The 24,146-nt window shown below is 44.1% G+C and overlaps 1 protein-coding gene across 1 annotated transcript in view; it reads left to right on the top strand.

Annotated features, from left to right (window-relative positions):
• ephb2a (eph receptor B2a) overlaps positions 1-23,844 on the top strand; it is a 111,755-nt gene extending 87,911 nt beyond the window's left edge. The window contains exons 6-16 of the mRNA XM_034087182.1: positions 108-232; positions 382-544; positions 663-771; positions 14,842-14,912; positions 15,080-15,202; positions 15,565-15,812; positions 18,979-19,194; positions 21,054-21,203; positions 22,626-22,819; positions 22,915-23,070; positions 23,423-23,844. Of these exons, the coding sequence (XP_033943073.1) occupies positions 108-232; positions 382-544; positions 663-771; positions 14,842-14,912; positions 15,080-15,202; positions 15,565-15,812; positions 18,979-19,194; positions 21,054-21,203; positions 22,626-22,819; positions 22,915-23,070; positions 23,423-23,531 (1,664 nt within the window). The 3' untranslated portion in view covers positions 23,532-23,844. The remainder of the gene's footprint in view (positions 1-107; positions 233-381; positions 545-662; positions 772-14,841; positions 14,913-15,079; positions 15,203-15,564; positions 15,813-18,978; positions 19,195-21,053; positions 21,204-22,625; positions 22,820-22,914; positions 23,071-23,422) is intronic.
• The last annotated feature ends 302 nt before the right edge of the window (positions 23,845-24,146 follow it).

Genomic DNA, 24,146 nt, shown 5'->3' with positions numbered 1-24,146 from the left:
TACTTAGTTACTTCCCACCTCTGGCGTTCACGAATCGGTCAGCAGTCTCTGTAGACTTTCTGTGTCATTACAGCCTCTTTCTTAAGCTAACGTTGTTCCTGTCTCAGCCCCATCGGCAGTGTCCATCATCCACCAGGTCAGCAGAGCCCCGGACAGCATCACCCTGTCCTGGTCACAGCCGGACCAGCCCAACGGAGTGATCCTGGACTATGAACTGCAGTACTATGAGAAGGTGCATCAATGCTGCTGATGATGAGTTAGTTACAGAATAAAACAGACAGGCTACATCAATCTTTCTGCTGTAGTAATTTAATCAAAGTAATTATACAGCATATTTCTGTTTATAATCTACATTTTTGAATTTCTGATTATGTGTTTCAGAACCAGGCAGAGTTGAACTCCTCTCTGACGAGGAGTCAGACCAACACTGCAGTCGTACGGAGCTTGAAAGCTGGAACTATCTACGTGTTTCAGGTTAGGGCCCGGACTGTCGCTGGATTTGGTAGTTTTAGTGGCAAAATGTACTTCCAAACCATGACTGAAGGTAGGAATGACAGTTAGGTCCACTGAATAACTAGATTCTGTAAATACTGTATGAATACATCTTGTGCGTCCAAATAGGTAATCCAGCCAAGGATAACATCCATATTTTTAACCTGTAGAGGAATATAACACCAGTATCCAGGAGAAGCTCCCCCTCATCATCGGTTCTGCTGCTGCAGGGGTCGTCTTCATCATTGCCATCACTGTCTTCATCATTGTCTGCCGCAGGTAAGCCAATAATGTTACAGACCATTATAACAGTATACAAATAACATTATTTTCACTTGTGTAACCAAACACCATGTAGTGTAAAAGGAGTATCCCCTAAAGCAGTGGTTCTCTTGTTCTGTCATTCCCCACTTTGAACAGGTGGGCCTTTTCAAGCCCCACCTGTTCCTCATCGCTCCAATAAAATGGTAGGCCAAGCTTAACATTGTCAAATGTATTGTTCTATAACAGGGGTCTCCAACCTTTTTTAGGATGAGAGCTACTTCCAAAAAAAATAAGTGGGGGCGCGCCCCACACTTTGAGAAACACTGCCCTAATGGATGCATCTGTTATATAAATGTCCTCAAACCAAAACAATTAGCTACAATATAGTAACATCTCTGAAAGCTGAAGAAATTGTGAATATTCTCTGTTGGTTCATGACTACCAGCAACCCTTGTCACATTACATCTATTCAGTAAGTTATTGCTATATGAGCCACCTCAGGAAGATAAGGCTGAACAACTGAAGCCTGCAAGGTGACTAACATCTGGTCTTAAAACAAAATATTATCAAAAACGAGGGGTTATGTATGGTAACCCTTGTCATATAAGCACAGGCGGAGCCCTCTACTGGACTCTGGGTACTACCTCTCAACCATACTATGCGAGCATTCATCAACTGAGATATCTTTAACCGTAGCCGGCCCCCGGGGCGGGCCTACCTGAATGCGTGCACAAGCCCACTGTATATAAGGCGGCCACGCCTCCCGTTCCCGTCATCCTACACTTCTCTTCAGCGAGCAGCATAGGACAGACAGGGCCCCGAGTAGAGGGCTCCGCCTGTGCTTATATAACATGGGTTACCATACGTAACCCCTCGTTATATCTCTCAAAGGCAATGTATACACACGCTGTCATCCAACAACATCGTTCCACTCCATTGCCACTGACCGGCTTTCTGGATAGCAGCCGCACCCTCCTCTACCTCGGTTGTGACCGTGGAGAAGACTGGGCCGCGGCTGACAGAGCACACTCTGACGAGCTTACCTCGCGAAAAGTGTGCTCGGAAAACAGGGCTGAGGGCTCCCCCCCTCGGCCATAGGCGGACGGAGAGAGTCCTCAGCCCCGTATGGACTCACTGTGCACCACCTCTCCCGAGTCCCTAAGGAGCACGGGGAGAGCGCAAGTGCCCCATGTCCCCCACACTCAGACACGCTCACCCCGTGAAGAGTGTGTATGGACTATAATGTGGAGGACTGTCCCCTCCTGCCCTAAGCAGGGGGAAAGAGTCCTCCAGCCCCGTATGCGCCCAGTGCACACCACGTCCCCTGGGATCGGGGCCCGGGAAAAACGTAAGCGCATTACGTCCGGGGAGGGGGTCAGATATCCACTGACCCACAGCCCCCCTCCCTCCTCACAGTCCTGTGTTGCCCCAGCAACCACAGACGATGAAAAGGAGCCAGACATGTCCTAAAGATAAAACCTTATGAAGGGACCTGGCATTGACCAAGACGCCGCCGTGCATATTGTTGGAGATGCAAGTGGTCTGAATCCCACCTCGGCTCCGCGTGTCCTTTTGATGAGTTGGTTTTAAATCATAAAAGGAAGGAATTTAAAAGCACCAGGATACAATGTTCAACAATAATCTGTTTTAATGGTAGAAAATAACAATACACCATACAGAGCACTCTGCAACAGTACTCTGGGCTCAATTCCTACCACCGTGTGATAAACGTACCACGACAGCCAGTCAGGAAGAGAGCACAGAGCATAAGAATGTTACAGTATTTATACACATAAGCGGGGAGGAGTTGTGTCGGTTCATCCTCCCTAGCTGTTTGTTATTGGCGAGTTCACTTCTGGGCGAGCTAGCGAGTTGGCAGTTCTCCATTGGCCGGTTTCACTTCTGGGCGAACCCTAGGCAATGAGTCAGCAGTTTGTTGATTCCATCTCCTTACAGTGTGTGTGTGTGTGTGTGTGTGTGTGTGTGTGTGTGTGTGTGTGTGTGTGTGTGTGTGTGTGTGTGTGTGTGTGTGTGTGTGTGTGTGTGTGTGTGTGTGTGTGTGTGTGTGTGTGTGTGTGTGTGTGTGTGTGTGTGTGTGTGTGTGTGTGTGTGTGTGCGTGCGTGCGTGCGTGCGTGCGTGCGTGCGTGCGTGCGTGCGTGCGTGCGTGCGTGCGTGCGTGCGTGCGTGCGTGCGTGTGTGTGTGGCAGTCCCCCTTGTCATGCTTTGGAGTCATATCATTTCACAGACAGAGGACTCTTTAACAGAACGCACACACATTCCCCCAAACATCTTCAACACACACATCTGTTTAAACCAACTATTCCAAAATGTGGTGGCAATGTAGTACTTATAACATGAAAAAACAGATAGAAATCAATAAAACACAAACACCGGTATAGTTGAGCAGTAATCATACATAGCTACTACAATAAACACACACATCCTCCCTATGCGTGTTTGACGCACACACATCTTATCCTCCAGCTCACCACACAAATGTCACATGTTTTTCTTTATGAAAGCCATACTTGTTGGGGTTTAACAGTCATCATCTCATGACAGCAGGGGGAGCTATAGCTCCCCTAGTGGTGACATGAGCTCCCCTGGGAACATAGTTTGTGAAATTGGGGGGGAGCTCTCTAAAATACTGATATGATGACCAAATAAATTCCATTTTGGGCATGTTTTTTTTTTCAAAGGTGTGAAATAAAATTATATTTAGAGTTTATGATTCATTAAAAAAGTGTCGTCTGCTTGCACGCTGCCCGCAGCTCCACCCACTACCCACTCACTCACAAGCTCGTTTAGTTAGCACTGCATGTTTACCAGGCATTGTTGCTGCTGCTGCTGACATGTCGAAAAGAAAAAAACAACTTACTTTGGGCAATTTCTTTAAAAAGACGGCCAAACAACCTGATCAAGAAGACCAACCGAATGTAGCTGGTGGTAGCACATCGTACGTTGTGACTGCTGCTACAACAGAATCGAGAGAGGAGAGAGCTAACGTCAGTGCTAGTGCTAACTTGACAGCTAACGTTAACTTGGGGGCTGAAGAGACACAAGAAGACGAGCCAAGAGAAGCTAACTTGATGATTGAAGTTTGCGTAGCCCATACATGCTCTGGAAATCTGTTGACATGAACATGATCCATCGGGACGTTTCATGTAAATGTAGACCTGTGGCACCACCCCGTGTGCAACAGATTTTCTCTTTATAATAGGCCTATGTCTGTGCTGTTGCTAGTAATGCACGGATCAGCATTTACCCCCCCCTGCAAAAAAAAAAGAAAAATCCCGGCTCCCCCGGAGGCCGTGGTATAGTTAGCACACTGCTCCCCAGGACCAGCTAACCAACAAAGATTAACTGTCCTCATACCCTCAGGCCATCTCTGAACTTCCTTCCACCCAAAGTCAGCTCACCCAGAACCAGAAGGACCATTGTCTCTCTAATTGTGTGTGACCCAATCGTCTCATGCTCTTTAGGAGTCTTGCAGGAAATGAACGCACATACATTTCTCTCAATAACTAACACTTAACATCCTATATATCAGGTGACATAACAATTAATATACCAGAATTACACTGTATTAAACTTCCTGCTATAACACGTTATTTTAATTCTTCAATATGTCCTCCACACTCACGCCGTTAAATAAGGCTGTTGACACAGCCACAGCCCGTGTAGAGTGTGCACGGACCCCCGTGAGGAAGGCTCTCCCCGCCTGTCCGTAGGCATGTGAGATGCACTCGCCGAGCCATCCTGCCAGGCGCTTCTTGGACAGAGCTTTACTGGCCACGCCGCCCCCGAAGCACACAAACAGCTGTTCAGTGCGTCTAAGGGCAGCCGTGCGCTCTACATAACATGCTAGCGCACGCACTGGGCAGCGGAGGTACAATTTAGCCTCCCTGGCCCCACTATGGGGTGGAAGACTAAAGCCCCCCAACTGAATAGCCCTCGACCTGAACGCACTCCATAGGCTCTTGGGCACAAAGGAGGGGTTCGGTCTGAGTGTCGCACTGCTCTGGTCACCCCGGATCACCAAGCAACTCAGGTGCACCGATAGAGCGGTTAACTCGGACACTCTCTTGGCTGACGTTAAGGCAAGAAGCAAAGCTGTCTTCCACGACAGTGCTTTCAGGGAGGAGAGCTCTAGAGGCTCAAATGGTTCTGTGACCAGAGCCTCGAGCACCAGCGGCAGGTCCCACTGCGGGGTGGAGGCGTGCACTACTGGGCGCAGCCTCCTGACCCCCTGTAAAAACCGCGACATTAGTGGCTGACTGAAGGCTGACTGCCGCCAAATCCCTCATGACAGGACGAGATGGCTGCTGCATAAACTTTCACTGTGGAATGAGCAAGCCCTCTGTCCACCAGTAACTGTAAGTAGGATAAAATAGAGCCCAACTCACAAGATAGGGGCTCTATTCTCCGCTCCTCACACCATCGCTGGAATCCCAGCCACATTGGCCTGTAACAGGCTGTGGTGGATCCTGCTCTAGCTGCCTGGATAGACTGAATAACACTGTCAGACAATCCACCCTGTCTCAGCCTGTCCCTCTCAGGAGCCAAGCCTGGAGAGGACGGTGGGTAACGCCCCGATTGCACCTGCCTCTTGAGACATCGCCCCCCAGAACTGGGGAACCGCCCAGGGTTGGCCCACCTTCATCTGTGTCATCTCTGAGTACCACGGTGCCCCGACGCGATCCGGCGCAACTAGGATGAATGCCAGACATTCTCGCCTCACTCTCCCCAGGAGGGGGAGAATGAGACGCAGCGGTGGAAAGGCGTAGAGCAGCTTCCTTGGCCATGGCTCGTGTGCAAACGCATCCACCCCCAAGGGCGGATCGTCACTCAGAGCCACGGAGAACCACAGGGCACAGTGGCTGTTGTGCCGGCTGGCGAACAGATCCACCTCTGCTCTCCCGAACTGGGCCCAGACCTGCTTCACCACCTCCGGGTGAAGCACCCACTCGCCTGGCAGGGGGCCGCCCCTTGACATGAGGTCGGCCCCCCTGTTCCAGTCTCGGGATGTGGAGGGCTCTTAGAGATAACTAGGGTTGGGTACCGAGAACCGGTTCCGGTTCGGAACCGGTTCCAACATTTCGATTCCAACGGCATCATTTAGACATGTGAATTTCGGTTCCTCTTTTCGATGCCTGAGGAAATGTTTCTCGACGCTCTCCGTAGCCTACTGTATGACTGCGAAGGGGCGGGAAATGTAGCGTTGTACCCATAGATATATATAAACACGTGTTTATATATATCTATGGTTGTACCTACACTTCCTATAGCGTAAGCTGAGACCAGGGCCGGCCCGTCGCACTGGCGTTATAGATGTTCGCCTAGGGCGCCAGATCTGTGGAGGCGCCGCGCTGACAGCTCTGGGAGGGAAAAAAAAATGTTTTAACCGTTGGTGCTCATCCTAATGTTCGGCCTTGATGTAACAACATTCATAATTAAGTAAATGTAACACCCTTTTCATCCCGGTTACACTTTTCATTTGCCCTGTACGATGGGCGCTGCAAGTGATGAAAATGGGGGATGTTGGCTTATCTGGCACCCGCAGCTCACAGCCAAAGTGAGCGTGGGAGCGAGCGAGGGAGAAAGGGAGGATGCACCGGTACGCGCTGTTGTTATTAGCATCTGGTGCTAGCTGCTCTAATGGAAGAAGAAGATGTTTCTACAATGATGTGGAGGGAGAGTCCTCTCCAGTCAGACTGAGTGGCTGATAACTACAGCTCAGTGAGGTAAAGGACTCTGAGTGTTTAGATAGTTCACTTTAGTCTAAGTTATCTCAGTGGGTCTCAAACGGTTTGATCACAATTTATGTAAACACATATTTCCAAGGCTCTCCTTTATAATTATTGGGATAAAACAGGTTTGAAATCATTCCAATGTATACTATAGGACAGTAAACCAGACATATCGTTTTAAACTGGAGAGATAAAAAAATATGCATAAATAAAATAGTAAAATAAGATATGAATGAACAACAAAACTAAAATACGTGACATGTATTTGTTATTGGCTATGGTAGGTTACTGGTTATGTTCACATACTTATTTTATTAAAATGTAAACCGATCTTTTTCATATGGGTGTTTAGAGTTGTACCCCCTAGATCTAGTCTTTAGTAATTCTGCTTAAAGTGCACCAGATTGAAGCAATTTACTTCAAATGTTCAAACATTTCTTCCCGGTATGCCTGAGAAGGCAGATATGCTTGTTTTTCTCAACAAGAACTGTTTTTAAATGGGGGGGGGGGGGGGTTCCTTTAAAAGTTGCACTGTTGTAGCTTCAGTGGTTCTCAGGTTAAAGTTACATAGCAGTGAATATAAACAGACTGATTAATGTGAATATTACTGTAAACTAACCTGTGTAAAAGTTTCTCGAATAAATGTAATTTTTTTGGTGGAAGAAGCATGTATCATTTTTTTACCCTGCCCCTCAAAGAATCGGAATTGAGAACCGTTAATAACCGGAATCGAAAGTAAAATCGGAATCGGAATCAGAATCGTGGAAATTCAAACGATACCCAAACCTAGAGATAACACCACCTCTGAAGCCCATAACCACAGCTTCTCCGCTGTGGCCAACAAGGCGGCGGAGCGGACTCCGCCCTGCCTGTTGATGTATGCCACTGTGGTGCTGTTGTCGCTCCTGACCAGTATAGTCCGGGAGCCAAAGCCGGATTTTTGGATGAACCTTGTTTCGTCTGATAACGTATTTTTTCTGCTGTTTCTTGTAGCTTGGAGGTACCTCTTCAAAATACAGGAGGGTGCCCGGTGATATCTGAATATGAGAACAAAATGCATGAATGTGTGAGTGACAATATATGAATGTGTGCATTGAAATATGATAAAATGAGAGCAACATGTATGAATGTGTGAGTGTAAATATATACGTGTGTGAGAGTTAAAATGTATGTATGTAAAAGGAGAATATATGTGTGTAAGAGTGAAAATATGCTACATTTTGAATTTCCGATAGTCCACCATTTCCACCGGAAATATCAAACATTTAATAAAAGTGAAAAACAATGAACAAGACTTTTTGGCTGAAGTGGAATAGTCCATTTAGCTTAGGAACCTTCCTAAAGGAGTGAAATGACCCGGAAGTCCCTCAGTGGCAGCCATGATAAGTGCCGTTCGAATTCTCTAGAATGATGAGAATGATAGGAAAGGAGGTTTCAAACTTCCTTTATAACCTCCTTTAGCTTAGGAACCACTGGACCTCCCTAACCGACAGGAGAAGAGAAAATGCTGCCCCACAATGCCTTGCAGCCGCAGCATTTGCCGTCACTCAACAGTCGGCCGTTCACGGAAAAAAACGATTATGACGGAGAAATGATATCATGAAAGTTACGGTGCTTATTAAGCTTTTTAAAACATAGGTGGTAAGTTGCCAAAGTGCTTTGTTTTGAACGTTCATCAGTATTATAATCAAAAAGAGAAATATGAACGTTAGTTTTTACTGAAATTATCAAATAAAGTCAACATTTCAGTCTTTACTGAGCTGTGTGGGGTTTGTTCAACTTCTAAAAGATGTTTGAATGGTGATATACACAGTGATAGATGTTAAGGACTAACGTTTATAATAAATACATCTGTATTGATTTTAAGATCTTTAGTTCATACAATCATACGTATTGGAATCATTGGTATTAATGTGGACCGGAGGGAGAGGGTGACGAGCATAAGTTTCACTTTCCTTTTTATTTCAATTCCAGCTTTGGTCATGAAGAATATGTTTCTCTGTTGTCCACGTTCATAAAGCAAAGCAGCAGCATCAGAGCACGGTGCAGAGTCTCTAGATGAGTTCACAGCAGTCCCTCGTTCTTATTGAACATCCATGTTGTAGTCCGCTGTATAGAGAACTGTGGTTTCCATGGTTTCCCCACAGCAGCAGACGCACACAATGACGTCCGCTGGCGCATCATAAACACGTCGGATAGTGGAAGTGCATTCGGATTCTCTAAAGTACCGCAGTCTCTTCTCCTAAGTCCTTTTTAATTCTCCTATCCACTATCCCTTAACCCCGTGACGTTTCACTCAGAGGTCAAGGAATAGACGATAGGGTAAATACATCCTGTTGAGCAGAATCTACAGTTTCCAGTATTTTCCGTTTCGTAAAATGATCAAATACGGCGAAGATATTCAAATATGTGCTTCCATTATTCATACTTCTGAAATATATCTGTATTAACTTTATATCATTGTATGTCCGTGTTTATTGGGTCTTTTTGCATGAAACAAAGACTGGCATATAGTTTCAAGCCAGTACTTTCGACAGAAATACACATATACATCCTGTTGAGCAGGATCTACAGTTTCCAGTATTTTCCAGCTACCCCCTGGAAGGCAAAACGCAAATACTTTCTGTGTTTCGGAGCAATCTCAACATGAAAGTAAGCGTCCTTCAGGTCGATGGTTGTGTACCAATCGCCTGGCTGCACCAGTCCCAGTAACTGTTTTATAGTTAACATATGGAATTTTCTGCGTGAAATGTGGAGATTCAGGCTGCGAAGATCCAGAATGGGCCTGATTTCTCCTGTCTTCTGGGGAACCAGGAATTACAGGGAATAGTGCCCCTCCTCTCTGTCTTGAGAGCGCACAACAGACACTGCCTGTTTTTGCAACAGGGCCTGAATCTCTGCCGAGAGGAAACCTATCTCCCCTCGGGATGATCGATTTGCACGCCCCGTCATAATGCCGTCTTCACACAGACGGTGAAATGTATCAATTGGAGCTATTACACAAGGCAAGGTGTGTTTTCTGACAACAACCCACCGGCCATAATGTCCCTGCACCCGCACAGCGCTTTTACAGCACTCCCTGCGGTTAACCAGCCCACTGGCTGCCTCCTATTAGTGATGGGAATTCCAGCTCTTCTTGGTGAGCCGGATCATTTGGCTCGGCTCACCAAGAAGAGCCAGCTCTTTCGGCTCCCAAAGGGCTCTTCAGTTTACCACATATTATACCTTTTATAATTAAATCAAATGTAGCCCTGTTTTGACTAATGAATGATTTATATGTGTACACATATATCACTTAAATTATTCAATACATCCTTTGTACTGAAGTATTCAAAAGTAAAAATTACATGTTTAATATAAATGATTTGCTGTGGCCAATTGTTTTCATTGCATTTACAGACCCGTGTAACTCTCTGATACCACCCAATGAATGCATTGACTTGCTTGTAGAACCACGCTACACAAAACAGATAGCAACACCTATAAAAACTATTTTAAAAAAGGGGCTACTGTATCAACCTATATAAAGTATATAAATATAGTTTTTTTTTCAAAATACCAAAAAGATCCTGCGTTTTAGCCATGCCTCATTTCGCTCTATTTGCTCTTTCCAGCTCTGTTTTTGCAGGGGGCTGATTCTGTGAGCTGCAGCTGACCACGCCCCCTGCAGGAGAGGGGAGCGTGCTGAGAGATCAGCTACTAGGCTGCAGCGGGGAGAAGAGGGGGACAAAAAGAGATCTCCGTCCTCCGTGTTTTATTTTTATAGAAGTAAGAAGAGAAGTAATGGGGCAGAAACCCTCCTTTTTACGCAGCGGTCCAGACATAGACATCAAATGGCGACACATATTCAGTTGCCAGTTCCTTTGGCATTAGGGCAGGGATATCTAGATACTTTCCAAGGTTTGACATAATGAATTGTGCTACTTTTAAAGCAAGCAACAATGTTTTCAAATCTGTAATCAAAAAGCTCCTCAAAAACACTATCGAAGCAGTTCCTGCCGTTGTTACGTTAGTTCAAACAGTAACAACGGACTACTTTTCTTAGCGGATGCATGCAGGGGCGAACTTTTTTTTTGCTTACCTAAATCCTACCGGCCCACATTTGTAAGTGTTCCGGCCCAGGGGCTGGGCTGGGCCGTTTTGATAGGCTACCTATGTTCTATCTATCAGATAGTTTCACTTTCACACATCAGGCCCGTAGCAGTGAACGATCAGGAGTGAGTGACTGAGAGACCTAGCTGGCATTTGCTTACGGGATGGATAAACAAGCTCAAAAGCGTAAAGGCGTTTTTGTATAGTTTGTGTATACAGTATACAGTATTTTAGCGAGACCTGGGTTCAGAAGGAGGGGCTTGCATAGGGGAGGGGAGGGGGGGGGTTGGAAGGGAAACGGGGTTCAGGGGGAGTGGCTGTACGGCTGTACCCGTCGGATAGAAAATGGGGAAGTGATGTCTGACTCAGAGGTTACGCAACTGTGGAGAAGCACGTGTTGCCCACATTCTGTTACTGAGTTTAGGCTAGTTAGCTAGCAGGTTTATTGTTTTGGGTGCAGCACTTTTGCCTCCACTTGCTGTTCAAATAAATGTTGAAAGAAAAAGTAAATCTGTTTACAGTTCTGTTTTATATGGGTGAAGAAGAAGAAGAAGAAGAAGAAGAAGAAGAAGAAGAAGAAGAAGAAGAAGAAGAAGAAGAAGAAGAAGAAGAAGAAGAAGAAGAAGAAGAAGAAGAAGAAGAAGAAGAAGAAGAAGTGGGAGGGATGAAACCCTCTTTAATAGTCACACATGCAGAGCACACAGCACACACAGTGAAATGTGTTCTCTGCTTTTAACCCATCCTAGAACCAGGAGTCTAGTACCAGGAGTCTAGTACTAGGAGCAGTGGGCAGCTATTGTACAGCGCCCGGGGAGTCATGGGAGTGAGGGGGGAAGGGGGATGTCCGGTGCCTTGCTCAAGGGCACCACGGCAGGACAGGAGGTGAACTGGGACCCCTCAAAGTAGAAGTCCACACTCCATGTAGGTCTGGTCGGGGACTTGAACCGGCGACCCTACGGCTCACAGTCGGCTCCCGTCATTCACTTAAAAAAGTTCACGTTCGCGACCGACACATCACTACCTCCTATACTGGAGTCACAACTGGGGCGGCGAGTGGGGAATTGTGTCTCATAATGGGTGCCCAATTAACATCGTATGAAAGGATCTTGCCGATCTCAACGAGACATTATGGGAAAATGTGGAATTGTGGAGAGAGATGACTCTTACTCTGGGATGAATGCAATCGTTTTTACTGAATGCATTTTTCACACACACCACCTTATAGAGAACCGCAGTGACGCGTCCTAAAACCCGGATGTAAACTCCTTCCAGTTCCTTCGTCAAAAACGCAATGCAATTTCTCCATAAGATTTAGGAAAATAGCTCGAAATAAGGTCTGTGGTTGAGACACATTTAAGAGACGGATCACGTTTTGTTCAGCCGGATAATATCCACATGTCTATCCTACTTTTATAATTTTCGAAGCATAAATCTAGTCGCAAGAAGCAAAATGCTAACGTTATGCTATAAAGGAACTACAGCAGGGTCGCTGCTTCAACGTCACGCCAACTTCAGATCCATATTCAAACATACAGATTGTAAATGGTACGAGTTGAAGTGTTTGTTTGAACACTTTGCAGGAAGCAGGGACTTGATTTCAAGCAGAACAGGGCAAACAAACTTAGCGGGAGTGTTTAATTACATGTTCGGTGTAATGACGTACAACGGCCTGGACAACTTCTGTAGTCCTATTCAGCCACTTGTTAACAACCATCGTTTTTCAGACACGTAAACTCTTCAAAAATCACCAGCGGGGTCACTGCTGATGTATTTAATGTCGTAGAACAAAACGTGATCTGTCTCTTCAATGTGTCTCAAACACAGACCTTATTTGGAGCTATTTTCCAAAATCCTATGGAGAAATTGCATTGCTTTTTATTGAAGGAACCGGACGTGGTAAAAATGCTAACTTACTTCCGGGTTTTAGGACGCATCACTGCGGTTCTCTATGCCCCTGAATAGAGGAGGGACGCTGCAAAACTGGAGTGAGTAACCCAGTCTCAGTGCCCCGTCCATCCACTCTGTCAGTACACAGTTGGGCTTCCATTCCCCATAAAACTATGTTCAGGGGACATGCCAGCAGCTGTGGAGCCGCAGCTAAGAAGCTGTAGTACTCTCTGGTGGCCAACTCCACCGCCAAACCTTCCATAACAGGAAGATTGGTTCATCGGGGGCTGACACAGAAAGGGCCGATTTTCTACTGAGGTCCTTAAACGCACCGCGGCCCGATCTCTTTGATACTGACATTATGGGGAAATGTGGCATTGTGGAGAGAGATGACTCTTACTCTGGGATAAATGCAATCGTTTTTACCGAATTTTTTTTTTTTTCACACACACATCACACTAGAACTAGGTTACAACACGTAACCCACCGTTCTTCTGCGGAGGTCCCTGAACCATACTTGCCAACCCTCCCGATTTTCGCGGGAGACTCCCGATTTCATTGCCCTCTCCCGGTTTCCTCCCGGAGTCATATTTCTCCCGCATTTCTCCCGATTTCGGACTAAATCAGATTTACTAACGACTGTTTCCACTCGGACTTTAATACAGCTACACCAACCAGCGCAACTGAAAGTCTGAGAGGGTGAGGAAGATATATCACAGAAAACAGAACAAGGATCGACAAAACTCCTCCCTGCTCACTCCTTTCCTGTATCCAGCCCACACATATGCTCCATCAAGACAGTGCACTTACAACTACAATAAGCTAATACAGCTCCGGCGATCCACTAGCACCCCCCCCTCCCCCCCCCCCCCCCCCGCGGTGGTTTTCTGAGGTCTCAAGGTTGCGAGCCCTCGTATTAACGCTGTATTTCACCCACGGTGCAACGCATTAATCGGAGCTATTATAGTTTTGGCCGGGTTAGTCAGACAGAAACAATAAAGACCTAAAAGCCTGTTAGTTGGAGCAGATCGGCCGGGTGGACACCGGATGTTTCTGCCGGTGTGCAGTGTGGCGGCGCCAGGGTATGGCTGGGGTAGGCTACAGCCATACCAAGAAATGGCTTAGCCCCACCATGAAAAATGATGTTAAAGTAAGCAAAATAAAGTCCGCCAACTCGCGCGGAGTAAATTGCACAGACAGCAGTTAGTCATTTTCACCCCACGGTTTGATGATTGATAGGTGTGTGGGCTGTCTTTCATTTTGACACACAGACCAAAGGGGGCTATCCACCCTTATCCACAATGTAAAGTAATTCACAGCCTCTTCCTTCTTCTCTCTGTGAGGAGCAGCAGGTTCAGCTTTCTGAACAAAGTAACAAAAAACTAAAATACCATTCATTTTTTTAAATATGTCGTGTAGTAATAGATTTATTTATTTTTCTTCTCAAGAGAGTATGTTATTTTATGTTAGTATTTCATACAGTTCAATTTGGATTGAGACAGGAAAATAATCTAAACCTCACGCGTGGCGTTTCACTGTCAAGGGGAGCGTGTTGACTGTTGACTGACTTGAGCCCCACCACTGCATGGGTTAGCCCTACCAGAGATTACCCAACAAAAATACTCTGGCGCCGCCACTGCCGGTGTGTGACTTTTATCATCCTCGTCTCTCAGCCTGAGCAGTGACAAGCTCATTCATACAAAGTGTGAGAGCAAGAATCTTCTGGTTGCGGCTTATAGTCAAAACAATTATAGTAGCACAAACAGATGATACAATCCATGCTAGGTCGTCATACAGCGGCGCTAGTCCTACGTTGTTGACTTATCTATGTCATAGAAATAGTAAAAGAGCGCTGGGAGCGTTTTTTTAGTATATGCTTTCATTTTCTGTCAGAGAAAGGCGCTATGTGGAAACGGGCCCCATTTCTCTTGTGGAGAACAATCATGCTATATAAAAAACACAGAAAACAAACATCAGAATATTTCACGTTGTGTCATCTGTGAATAGCCGGAAATTAGAAACCCTTTGGAGCCAAACAGGCATGCTAGTAAATTAGCTTCTGGCTAATGCAATGGTTAACACTACCATGTAGCATTGTTCTCTCCCAGCTAAATTAACAGGGACATGTGAAGAACAGTATATCTGTATCCTACCTGCAACTGGTCTCTGAAGCAAGAAAGACAAAGAGGATAAGCCATAGCCGTTTTGAAAGGCCTGACAGAAGGATCATTCTCTTAATACCATAGTGACATTGAGATCAGAGATTCCTCCCTATCACACTTCTTAGTGTACTCAGTGGCATAGTTCATGGAGATGGATCTCTTGAAATGCAAGCCTCTATGTTTTTGTCTACAGCAGGAGAAGTACGGAAAGACCAGAATCAGAGTACACAGACAAACTCCAACAACATTACACCAGTGGTCACAGTAAGTAGCATCTTTTACTGCGTTGTTATCAAATAGGATGTTCTTTGTGGCTGGTTTGGGTTTGGAAGAGCACATCAAAATTCCAGGATCTTTTTACTCTGTGCTGTGATGCTTCCGTTTTGTATGTGTATAGCCGTTGCTGTCTCTCTTCTATCTCTCTGTTGAAGTGTCACCTGGAATGAAAATCTACATCGACCCCTTCACATATGAAGACCCTAATGAAGCAGTCAGGGAGTTTGCCAAGGAGATTGACATGTCCTGTGTCAAGATTGAACAAGTTATTGGTGCAGGTAAATAGAAACAGTTCATGAAAAAAGAAATGAAGTCAGAGAAGCAGCTGAGGACTGAACAGTTGTTTAACATTTTACAGAATGTATTGGAACTCTTCAGGGCTCTGAGGGTCCTGACCTGACATCATGGCTTTCCTCCCTGAAACATACCATATTAATGTCCAACAAGATAAAAACACAGTTTATGTACCATTGCTATGAAAATGATGTCATAGAAAATGATAGTTATTTATAATTAATTTACTTTGATTTTCATTAAGGCTTTTAAAGACAAGTGTAACTAAAGACCATTTTGAATTCAGCGTGATGAGTTTACTTCTGCTATTTAAAATATACTTGCCATTCCTCTGACTTCCTCTCAGGTGAGTTTGGGGAGGTGTGCAGTGGGAACCTCCGACAGCCTGGGAAGAGAGAGATCCTGGTAGCCATCAAGGCGCTGAAGGCAGGCTACACTGAGCGCCAGAGGCGGGACTTTCTGAGCGAGGCCTCCATCATGGGCCAGTTCGACCACCCCAACATCATCCATCTGGAGGGGGTGGTTACCAAAAGCACCCCTGTGATGATCGTCACTGAGTTCATGGAGAACGGATCCCTCGACTCCTTCCTCAGGGTAAAAACGACACACTGATAAGCAGTGGTGTACATTCACCAAAATACTGTATTTAAGTAACATTCTGAGGTACTTTACTTGCGTATTTCCATTGTATGCTACATTGTACTTTACTCCTTTAAGAATATTTATGTAGTACCTTTAGTTACTTTGCAGATATAGATTAATGATAAACAATATGATCAACAGCTACACTTTAGATGCACTTGGATTACATTCACAATTAGTTCAAATTAACTTCACCTTTACAAGCTTTAAAAACACGTCAATATCTCAATAATAATAATCTAAAAAAACTCAAATATATACCATTCTGAAATGGGCCAATCATCATAATCAGTGCTTTTACTTTTGGTACTTTAAGTATATTTTGATGCAGATACTTTTCTACTTTTACTTGAGTAATATTTTAATGTACAAATGTTACTTTTTACAGAATATTCATGCACCTTATTATTTCCACTTTTTCTTGAGAACAAGATTTGAGTACTTCTTCCACCTCCGCTGACTAGTGAAAAGGTTCAGTGCTTAGTTCAGGACCAGGGGCGGATCTGGAAAAACATTCATGGGGTGGCAAGAGGGTGGCAGGAAAATGTCAGGGGTGGCATCCCTGTATATGCGGATTTAATCGCAGTCATATCAATCAATGTTAACTTGGAAAACCACAATATTGATATTTTAACTCAATAACATTTTGTGACATTATTGTGGCACATCAGTAAAGCCTTACATATAAATATAAGGTGGCAGACATAATTTAATGAATTTTAACTGAACAATAACTGAATGAGTTTGTCTCACTCTTAGACCAGCAGGGGAACCAAATCAATGCAGACTGCTGCAATAAGTACATTAATTAACTGTCTCATCGATGTTTGTCTGTATGAATATGATAATATTAACAATAATATTATTCCTATCAGCTGTCAATCACTGTTATGATTCACATATTCAATGTTATTATTAAATAAACTATATTTGTTGGAGGAGATAATGATGAATGTTCCTCAAGATGCTTGCTCACCCTCCTTCAAATTTGAAAGACAAGTAATTACTATCATATATCAAAAGAATCAAAAGAACAGTTCAGCGCCCCACAACTTAATTGCAAACAGTTACAACCTTGACTTTACATCAGAAAGAACAAACATTAAAGAATTGACTAACTGCATCAGTTAGGGTTAAAAAACGTGTATTCAGCTAAAACATATACATCGCTGCAGCTATTATCCAGTGGAAAGTCCTTACCTACTGGCCTAGTTAACTCAAAGTGGTTACTTTCTTTGGCTGGGCCGTGAAGTTTTACACACCATCTTATTTGACTTTCTCAGAAAATGTTTGAAATACTAACATAAAACACACATTCTGGTTCTCTCTTGAGAAGAAAAATAAATAAATCTATTACTACACGACATATTTAAAAAAATGAATGGTATTTTAGTTTTTTGTTACTTTGTTCTGAAAGCTGAACCTGCTACTCCTCACAGAGACAAGAGGAGAGGCTGTGTGGAATACTTTACATTATGGATAGCCCCCATTGTTCTGTGTGTCAAAATGAAAGACAGCCCACACACCTATCAATCATCAAACCGTGGGGTCTTATTTCATTACGTGTTGATTTCTATCAACACGTAATGTTGTATCGATGTATCGGGACTTCCTGCAACAACACCATGCCGTTATCTTGATTCTGATTGGCCAGAAGACATTATCAAAGATGTTCTATTGAGAAGACGATCACTACGTAAAAAAAGTTTTCAAAACCGTTTCTAGTCTTCGGTATTTCCAGACAAGTGACTGCTGAAATCAATCTTACTAACTGCTGTCTGTGCAATTTACTCCGCGCGAGTTGGCGGACTTTATTTTGCTTACCTTAACATCATTTTTCATGGTGGGGATAAGCCATTTCTTGGTATGGCTGTAGCCTACCCCAGCCATACCCTGGCGCCGACACTGACCGCAAATACCTAATTCCTTCCGTCTACTTGGATCCGAAATGCTTCTCGTTTTGCGCTGTCCCCCATTCAAATGAAATCGCCTCCAATCATATTTCCACGCTCGTTCCAGGGCCAGGGGAGGGGTTACAAGGCTCGCGTCCTGTGCTGCATTCACTTGCACTCGGACATTAGAAATGTTCTCTCATAAATGTCCGATGAGCCACAACTTTTTTTCAAAACAAAGCTGCCTTCTGAGGTGGCAGCTGCCACCCCGTGCCACCCTGTAGAACCGCCACTGTTCAGGACAAAGTCCAGTCATATGGTATGAAGGTAGATATGATGCAAAATGTGCAAGCGTGTAAAACCTGATGTGAGCACTTGGAGAAAAAAATCTGAGCTTGTGTGCATACATGTACAATTGTATAAAATATCCACGTAACTGTGAACCAAATTTGAAGTCACAGTACTTTTGTAGCTTGTAGGAAAAAAAATAACTTAAATGTTCACTTGCAGAATTATTTTTTTTTTTTTAAATATATATTCCATTACAACTGCAACTTGGTTATTACAACCTCTCAAATCAGTCATTACAACTTGACAAATCTGCTCTGTGGCAGTATTAATTGATGAATCTGTGGTCTTGACTTTTGCTACACTTCTTGCGATGAATGTGTCGCTTAAGTAATTTTCACCTGTAGATGTGGGGGAGGGAGGCGGGTTGGAGCGTAAATGTATGCACACAAGCTCAGATTTTTGTCTGCAAGTGCTCACATCAGGTTTTACAAGCTCTCGCATTTTGCACCATATCTACCTTCATACATGGCCACTGGTTATTGTTACTCTTCCACTTTGGCAGGCTTATAACATGTCCACAGTCTCTCCAAATGTACTCTGCAGTCACTCACTCCATATCCAAGCAGCCAAGGAGTCCCACAACACTCAGTCAAAGCTGTGGGCATGGAGCCATTCATGCCTACAGACTGTATATCTGCTGTGCCATGGTCAGCTGTCTTTCTATCCTTAAGAATTATTTTGGCATTTAAAGGCCAATGTCAATGCAGGTATCCATGACTACCGATTCAAAGGAGAAAAATATTTACATTTGAATCTGCTCCAAAGCCAGCCAAGACATGGATTTATATTAATTCAAATGTACAGTCCTATTATCCAGCACACCTTGGGTTCAGCCAAAAAGAAAAAAAAACATTAACTTGATTTCTTTCTGACAGCAAAACGATGGGCAGTTCACGGTGATCCAGCTGGTGGGAATGCTGCGTGGCATAGCAGCAGGGATTAAGTACCTGTGTGACATGAACTACGTCCATCGAGACCTGGCAGCGAGGAACATCCTGGTCAACAGCAACCTGGTGTGCAAAGTGTCCGACTTCGGGCTGTCACGATTCCTCGAGGACGATACTTCAGACCCCACCTATACCAGTGCTCTGGTGAGACTTCAGTATGTGTACTATGTTACCATTAGATTACATCCCAAGATGACACTTCATGTTCCAGGTACATTTTTTTCTCTTCAGGCTATTTACAAAGCTGCTAAAAGCCACTGGGAGATGTGCCTCTTCAATGTTGATCCGGTTTCTATATTGGACATTGTGTTTTAAATACATTTTCACTGATTGGTTAACTGTTATTGGTCTGTACATTTCAAATATATTTATATACCTCTATTATTACAAAAATGTTCTATCCATAGGAAAATGAAAATAACTTGATTGGATTAGATCATATTAAATAAAGGAATCAAAGTTATTCATTATATTTAATCAATTTTAACCATTGCTTTAAAGGGGACCTATCATGCAAAATGCACTTTGTGATGTCTTTTATACATAAATATGTGTCCCCGGTGCGTCGGGGAACTCACGCAGCGTCAGAAAATAAAACCCTCTCTCTTTTCCTCCTTACCCCAATCTTTTAAAAACGGGTGTACAACGAGCGGATACAGATTTCCATCCGAACTGACGTCAAATCGGCGGCGGACCCACAGAAAGTTGCTATCAGAAACAATGCCTGACGTGTTTTGGACGTCTTTGTTTACATTAGCAAGCCTCGCTAACACTCAGAGCTAACCTGTACTGAAGAGCACATGTGTTTAAAAAGAAGGAAATACAAAAAGGAACTCACCTTGTGATAAACCTGCAAGAGAAAAAGCATTTGAGCTCCATACTGTTTCAGAAATAATCTTTGACGTGGTTTAAACAGGATGGCGTTTTATCACAACCGAATTTAACTTGATCTCCGGTAGAATTCTGATCAGGCATTAGCTCCGCCTCCTCTTATTTATTTTTTTCAAGCTAAGGACCTAAAATCTCAGTTTCTCTAATGGCGCGTTTCCACTGCAGCGGGTAGCTCGCTTTAAGCGCGCCGAGCCGTGCGGGGCCCATTTTTGGTTGCGCTTCCACTAGGCCTAGTTTTGGCCCGGGGCTACTTTTTCACCTTTTTTCTGGCCCGACTAAATCGTGGTTCTAGGGCCAGGAACAACCAGGCTGAGTCGGGCTGAGTATGCTAAACTAGAGAGAGAATCGCTGGCAAGGGGGCTACAACTACAACAAGATGAACATATTTGACCGTGATTTAATTGTAATACACATTTCAAAATGATGCCGAAGTAACAACATACTGATACCGGTTAGTAAGAACCATGAATTAATGCTTTGACAAGTCTGCAGACAGACGGCAGGCGAAAAACCCTTTTAAAATGCGTGCTTGGCTAAGCTAACGTTATATATGCTCTGACCGTCCACACTCACAACAACGGCCTACAGACATAAATAAACCAGCAACTGTATTCGCCATGACACAGACAGTCTGTGGTTTGTACTTGTTTAACTGTTGTCTAGTTGCTGAACAGATATGAAGAGCTGTGAGCTCTGAGTTCTAAGAGCTAACGGCTGTGTTGTTTTTTGGGGCGCTCATTGAAGATGACGTCACGGCTCCGCCTACACTGCGTTACTATAGTAACTATCCCAGTTCCTAAACTGTAATGGAAGCGCAGCATTAAAGTGAGCCGGGCCTAATAAGGCCTAACCAAACCGAGCGAGGCCGAGCGAGGCCTGCAGTGGAAACGCGGCATAACAGGGCTTCAAAAGAGGGGTTTGAGCAGTATGAGCCATGGCTACAATGGGTGATCTGTTTGGTATTTTGAAAAAAAAACTTCACAGACATGTTTTGTATAGGTATGGCCCTACAATATATATTTCAAATATAGCATGATAGGTCCACTTTAAGTTGCTGTCTTTGCCTCCCTTCTCTCTGTATCATTATGACATAAACCATTTTTTTTCCCCAGGGAGGGAAGATTCCCATCCGGTGGACGGCTCCAGAGGCCATTCAGTACAGGAAGTTCACCTCCTCCAGTGACTGCTGGAGCTATGGCATAGTCATGTGGGAGGTGATGTCATATGGAGAGAGGCCGTACTGGGACATGAGCAACCAGGATGTAAGGACAGCCCTGTGGAACAGCCAGCATTCATGTTTTAGTACTTATCACAGAACTGCAACAGAAAGCTGTGTATTATAGTGATGGACCCTTATTGAATCACTGTGTAGGGTTCTATGTGATTATAGCTCCTTCAAATTATTCGATCACTTGGTAGTCAAAGTAAAATTAAATTATGTGTGTAGTGCACGAGACAAACAGTTAGCAGCCACATTAGTTTGATTTTAGGATTGGAGGGGGGGGGGGGTCAGGTCACGACTCCACCACTGCGACTACACAGTACATTCACAAGGTAGCATCACCCTACAGCTGTTCTGCTCATTGTCTATTTGACTGTTATTGGGACCATAATAATAACTCAAATCGTTTTGAGGTCGTAATTAGCTGACATGGTCACATGATGAGAGCTCAAATATCCAACACTGTCTGTAAAATGTAGTGTGCAGTGCTGATGAACTGTATCCCTGCTGCCTCTTCAGATCCGCCTCGGGTTGACAGTTCATAGTCTAAATGATTATTTGTAATATAATACATCTTCCAAAACATATTGAAGATAATATGCCAAAAAGAACATGAAATTAATGAAAGAAATTATAAATGTCATTAAACTAAAAACTTCATTGGATTTAAACTGATATGTAATGTTTATCAATCAATTCAATCCTAGTTGCAATGTGTAGGATCTGGCTCAAATGTAAATGAGCAATTCATTATTTAGTGTTGAGGTGATCCAAGTCGTCTATGTGATGTGTTGCAGAGATAGCAAAACAATGAGCATGCTAACTGACTAGCCCCCTGCTCGTCTTGTATAGCACTCATTCCTCATGATGAGGAGTGGTCCCATGCCATCAGTATTAAGGTAGGGATTTAAAGGGAATAGCGGGTGTAACGATAGGCTTGTGAGAATGGAGAGAGGAGTGATTGGTTAGCTGGGCGACGCCCCCGATCACTTAATGAGGGAGGAGAGAGTATTGAAATGACATGTAATATGAATGAAGAGCTTGGTCTCCCTGATTGAACTTGCGCTGAGCTTCATTTGTCTGATGTACTTTATAGTTTGACTTTTATTTAAATATTGATGTGTTTATTCAAAACCATAACTTAATATAGATTTAATAACCCTCATCATTACATAAAAGATACAAAACTGTTTTTTCATCATCAAACACATATTATCAACCACTATTTAAGCACTGCATGTGTGGTCTTAATATGGCAAGGACAGTTTGATAACTAAAGCCAAGACTCATTTGAGATCAAATGAAACCCCTGTCCCGGATCCCGGTTACTTTCAGCCAGTCATTCATTACTTTAGAGAGACGTAGGGATTGTGTGTCTTAAATGTTGAGTGTTGTTCTGGATTCTTTCAGCTTCAAGTCATGTTCTCAGACTCTGAATGAATTGTCATATCAATCCTTATAGGTCATCAATGCCATAGAGCAGGACTACAGGTTGCCCCCCCCGATGGACTGTCCTAATGCCCTGCATCAGCTGATGTTAGATTGCTGGCAAAAAGACCGCAACAACCGGCCCAAATTCAACCAGATTGTCAGCACCCTAGACAAGATGATCCGCAACCCCAACAGCCTGAAGGCCACCACACCGCTGTCATCAAGGTATGGAAATGAAAGGTCACTGTAAATGACCTAGACCGCTCAATGACCTCGTCACAGGCTTTCATTTTGTTATCTTACTTCTTCCTGTGCTGCAGTGTTCACTTACCTCTGCTGGACCGCACCACTCCAGACTTCTCCTCTTTCAGCACAGTGGATGAGTGGCTGGAGGCCATAAAGATGGGCCTGTACAAGGAGAACTTTGCCAACGAAAGCTTCACCACCTTTGAACTGGTGTCGCAAATGACCATGGAGTATGTTCAACACTCCTTAAAACCCCATCCCTAACCCTCACACAAAGAGAGATCATACATGAGTATAATCATGAGTCTCATTCTGAATCTCCTGATTATTGTTGGTTACATCTTATTTCAAAACCTAATGCAATGTTTGTTAATGCTCCTAGTGTGCAATAGAAAATATGTGTAATCAAATAGGAAATATAAAGTAAAGTCTACATATTTGCCTATCCTCGGTTAGAGCAGCATGTAGGTATCCTGAGTGGCATAACAAGGGATACACATTGGAATGTATTCAGTAGTTTAGTCTTGAATTACAGTATACAGTGTGAGTGTGGTGACATACTGACACGTGGTTTATCTTCAGGGACATCTTCAGAGTGGGAGTGACACTGGTCGGTCACCAGAAGAAGATCCTCAACAGCATCCAGTCCATGAGGGCCCAGATGAACCAGATCACCTCAGTGGAGGTGTGATGTTGCAGAGGAAGCCTCCCTGCAACCATCAAGGACACTTTCAGTGACTTTATCCCACACACACTAACACACACCACCAGCACCACACAGATGTTTAGGAGTGTTCTTGTAGCTGCTGTATGTTCAGCTAACATGCAGGCCTTTGTGTTGTGGAGGACCATACCCACAGCCCGCTTCAAATGCTCCGTGTGCTTCACAGGACTCCTTGTGTTTATTCTAGTAATAACACACCAAGTTCAACCATCAGTGAGCAATCAGTTTCCAAAGCAGGGGGTTACGTATTGTAACCCTAGGTGTATAAGCACAGACGGAGCCCTCTACTGGACTCTATGGGTACTACTCTCTATCATGCTGTGCGTGCTTTCACCTACTGAGTTTACGTAAACGTAGCCGCCAATCGGGGCGAGCCTACGTGAATGCGCGCGCAGGCCCACAGTATATAAAGGCGGCTACACCCGCCGCCCACTATCCTATACACCAGGGGTGGCCAACCAGTCAGAGGTTAAGAGCCACATTGTGTTCTATGTTACTGCAAAGAGCCACATCAAACAGTCGCTGATACCGCTTGTTTCAGTTTTTTGTTTTCTAGAGACAAGATTTCAACCACGTCACTGA

This window comes from Pseudochaenichthys georgianus, chromosome 7 (assembly GCF_902827115.2).
Source record: "Pseudochaenichthys georgianus chromosome 7, fPseGeo1.2, whole genome shotgun sequence".
Classification (NCBI taxonomy): domain Eukaryota; kingdom Metazoa; phylum Chordata; class Actinopteri; order Perciformes; family Channichthyidae; genus Pseudochaenichthys; species Pseudochaenichthys georgianus.
This window is presented reverse-complemented; position numbering and strand designations above follow the sequence as displayed.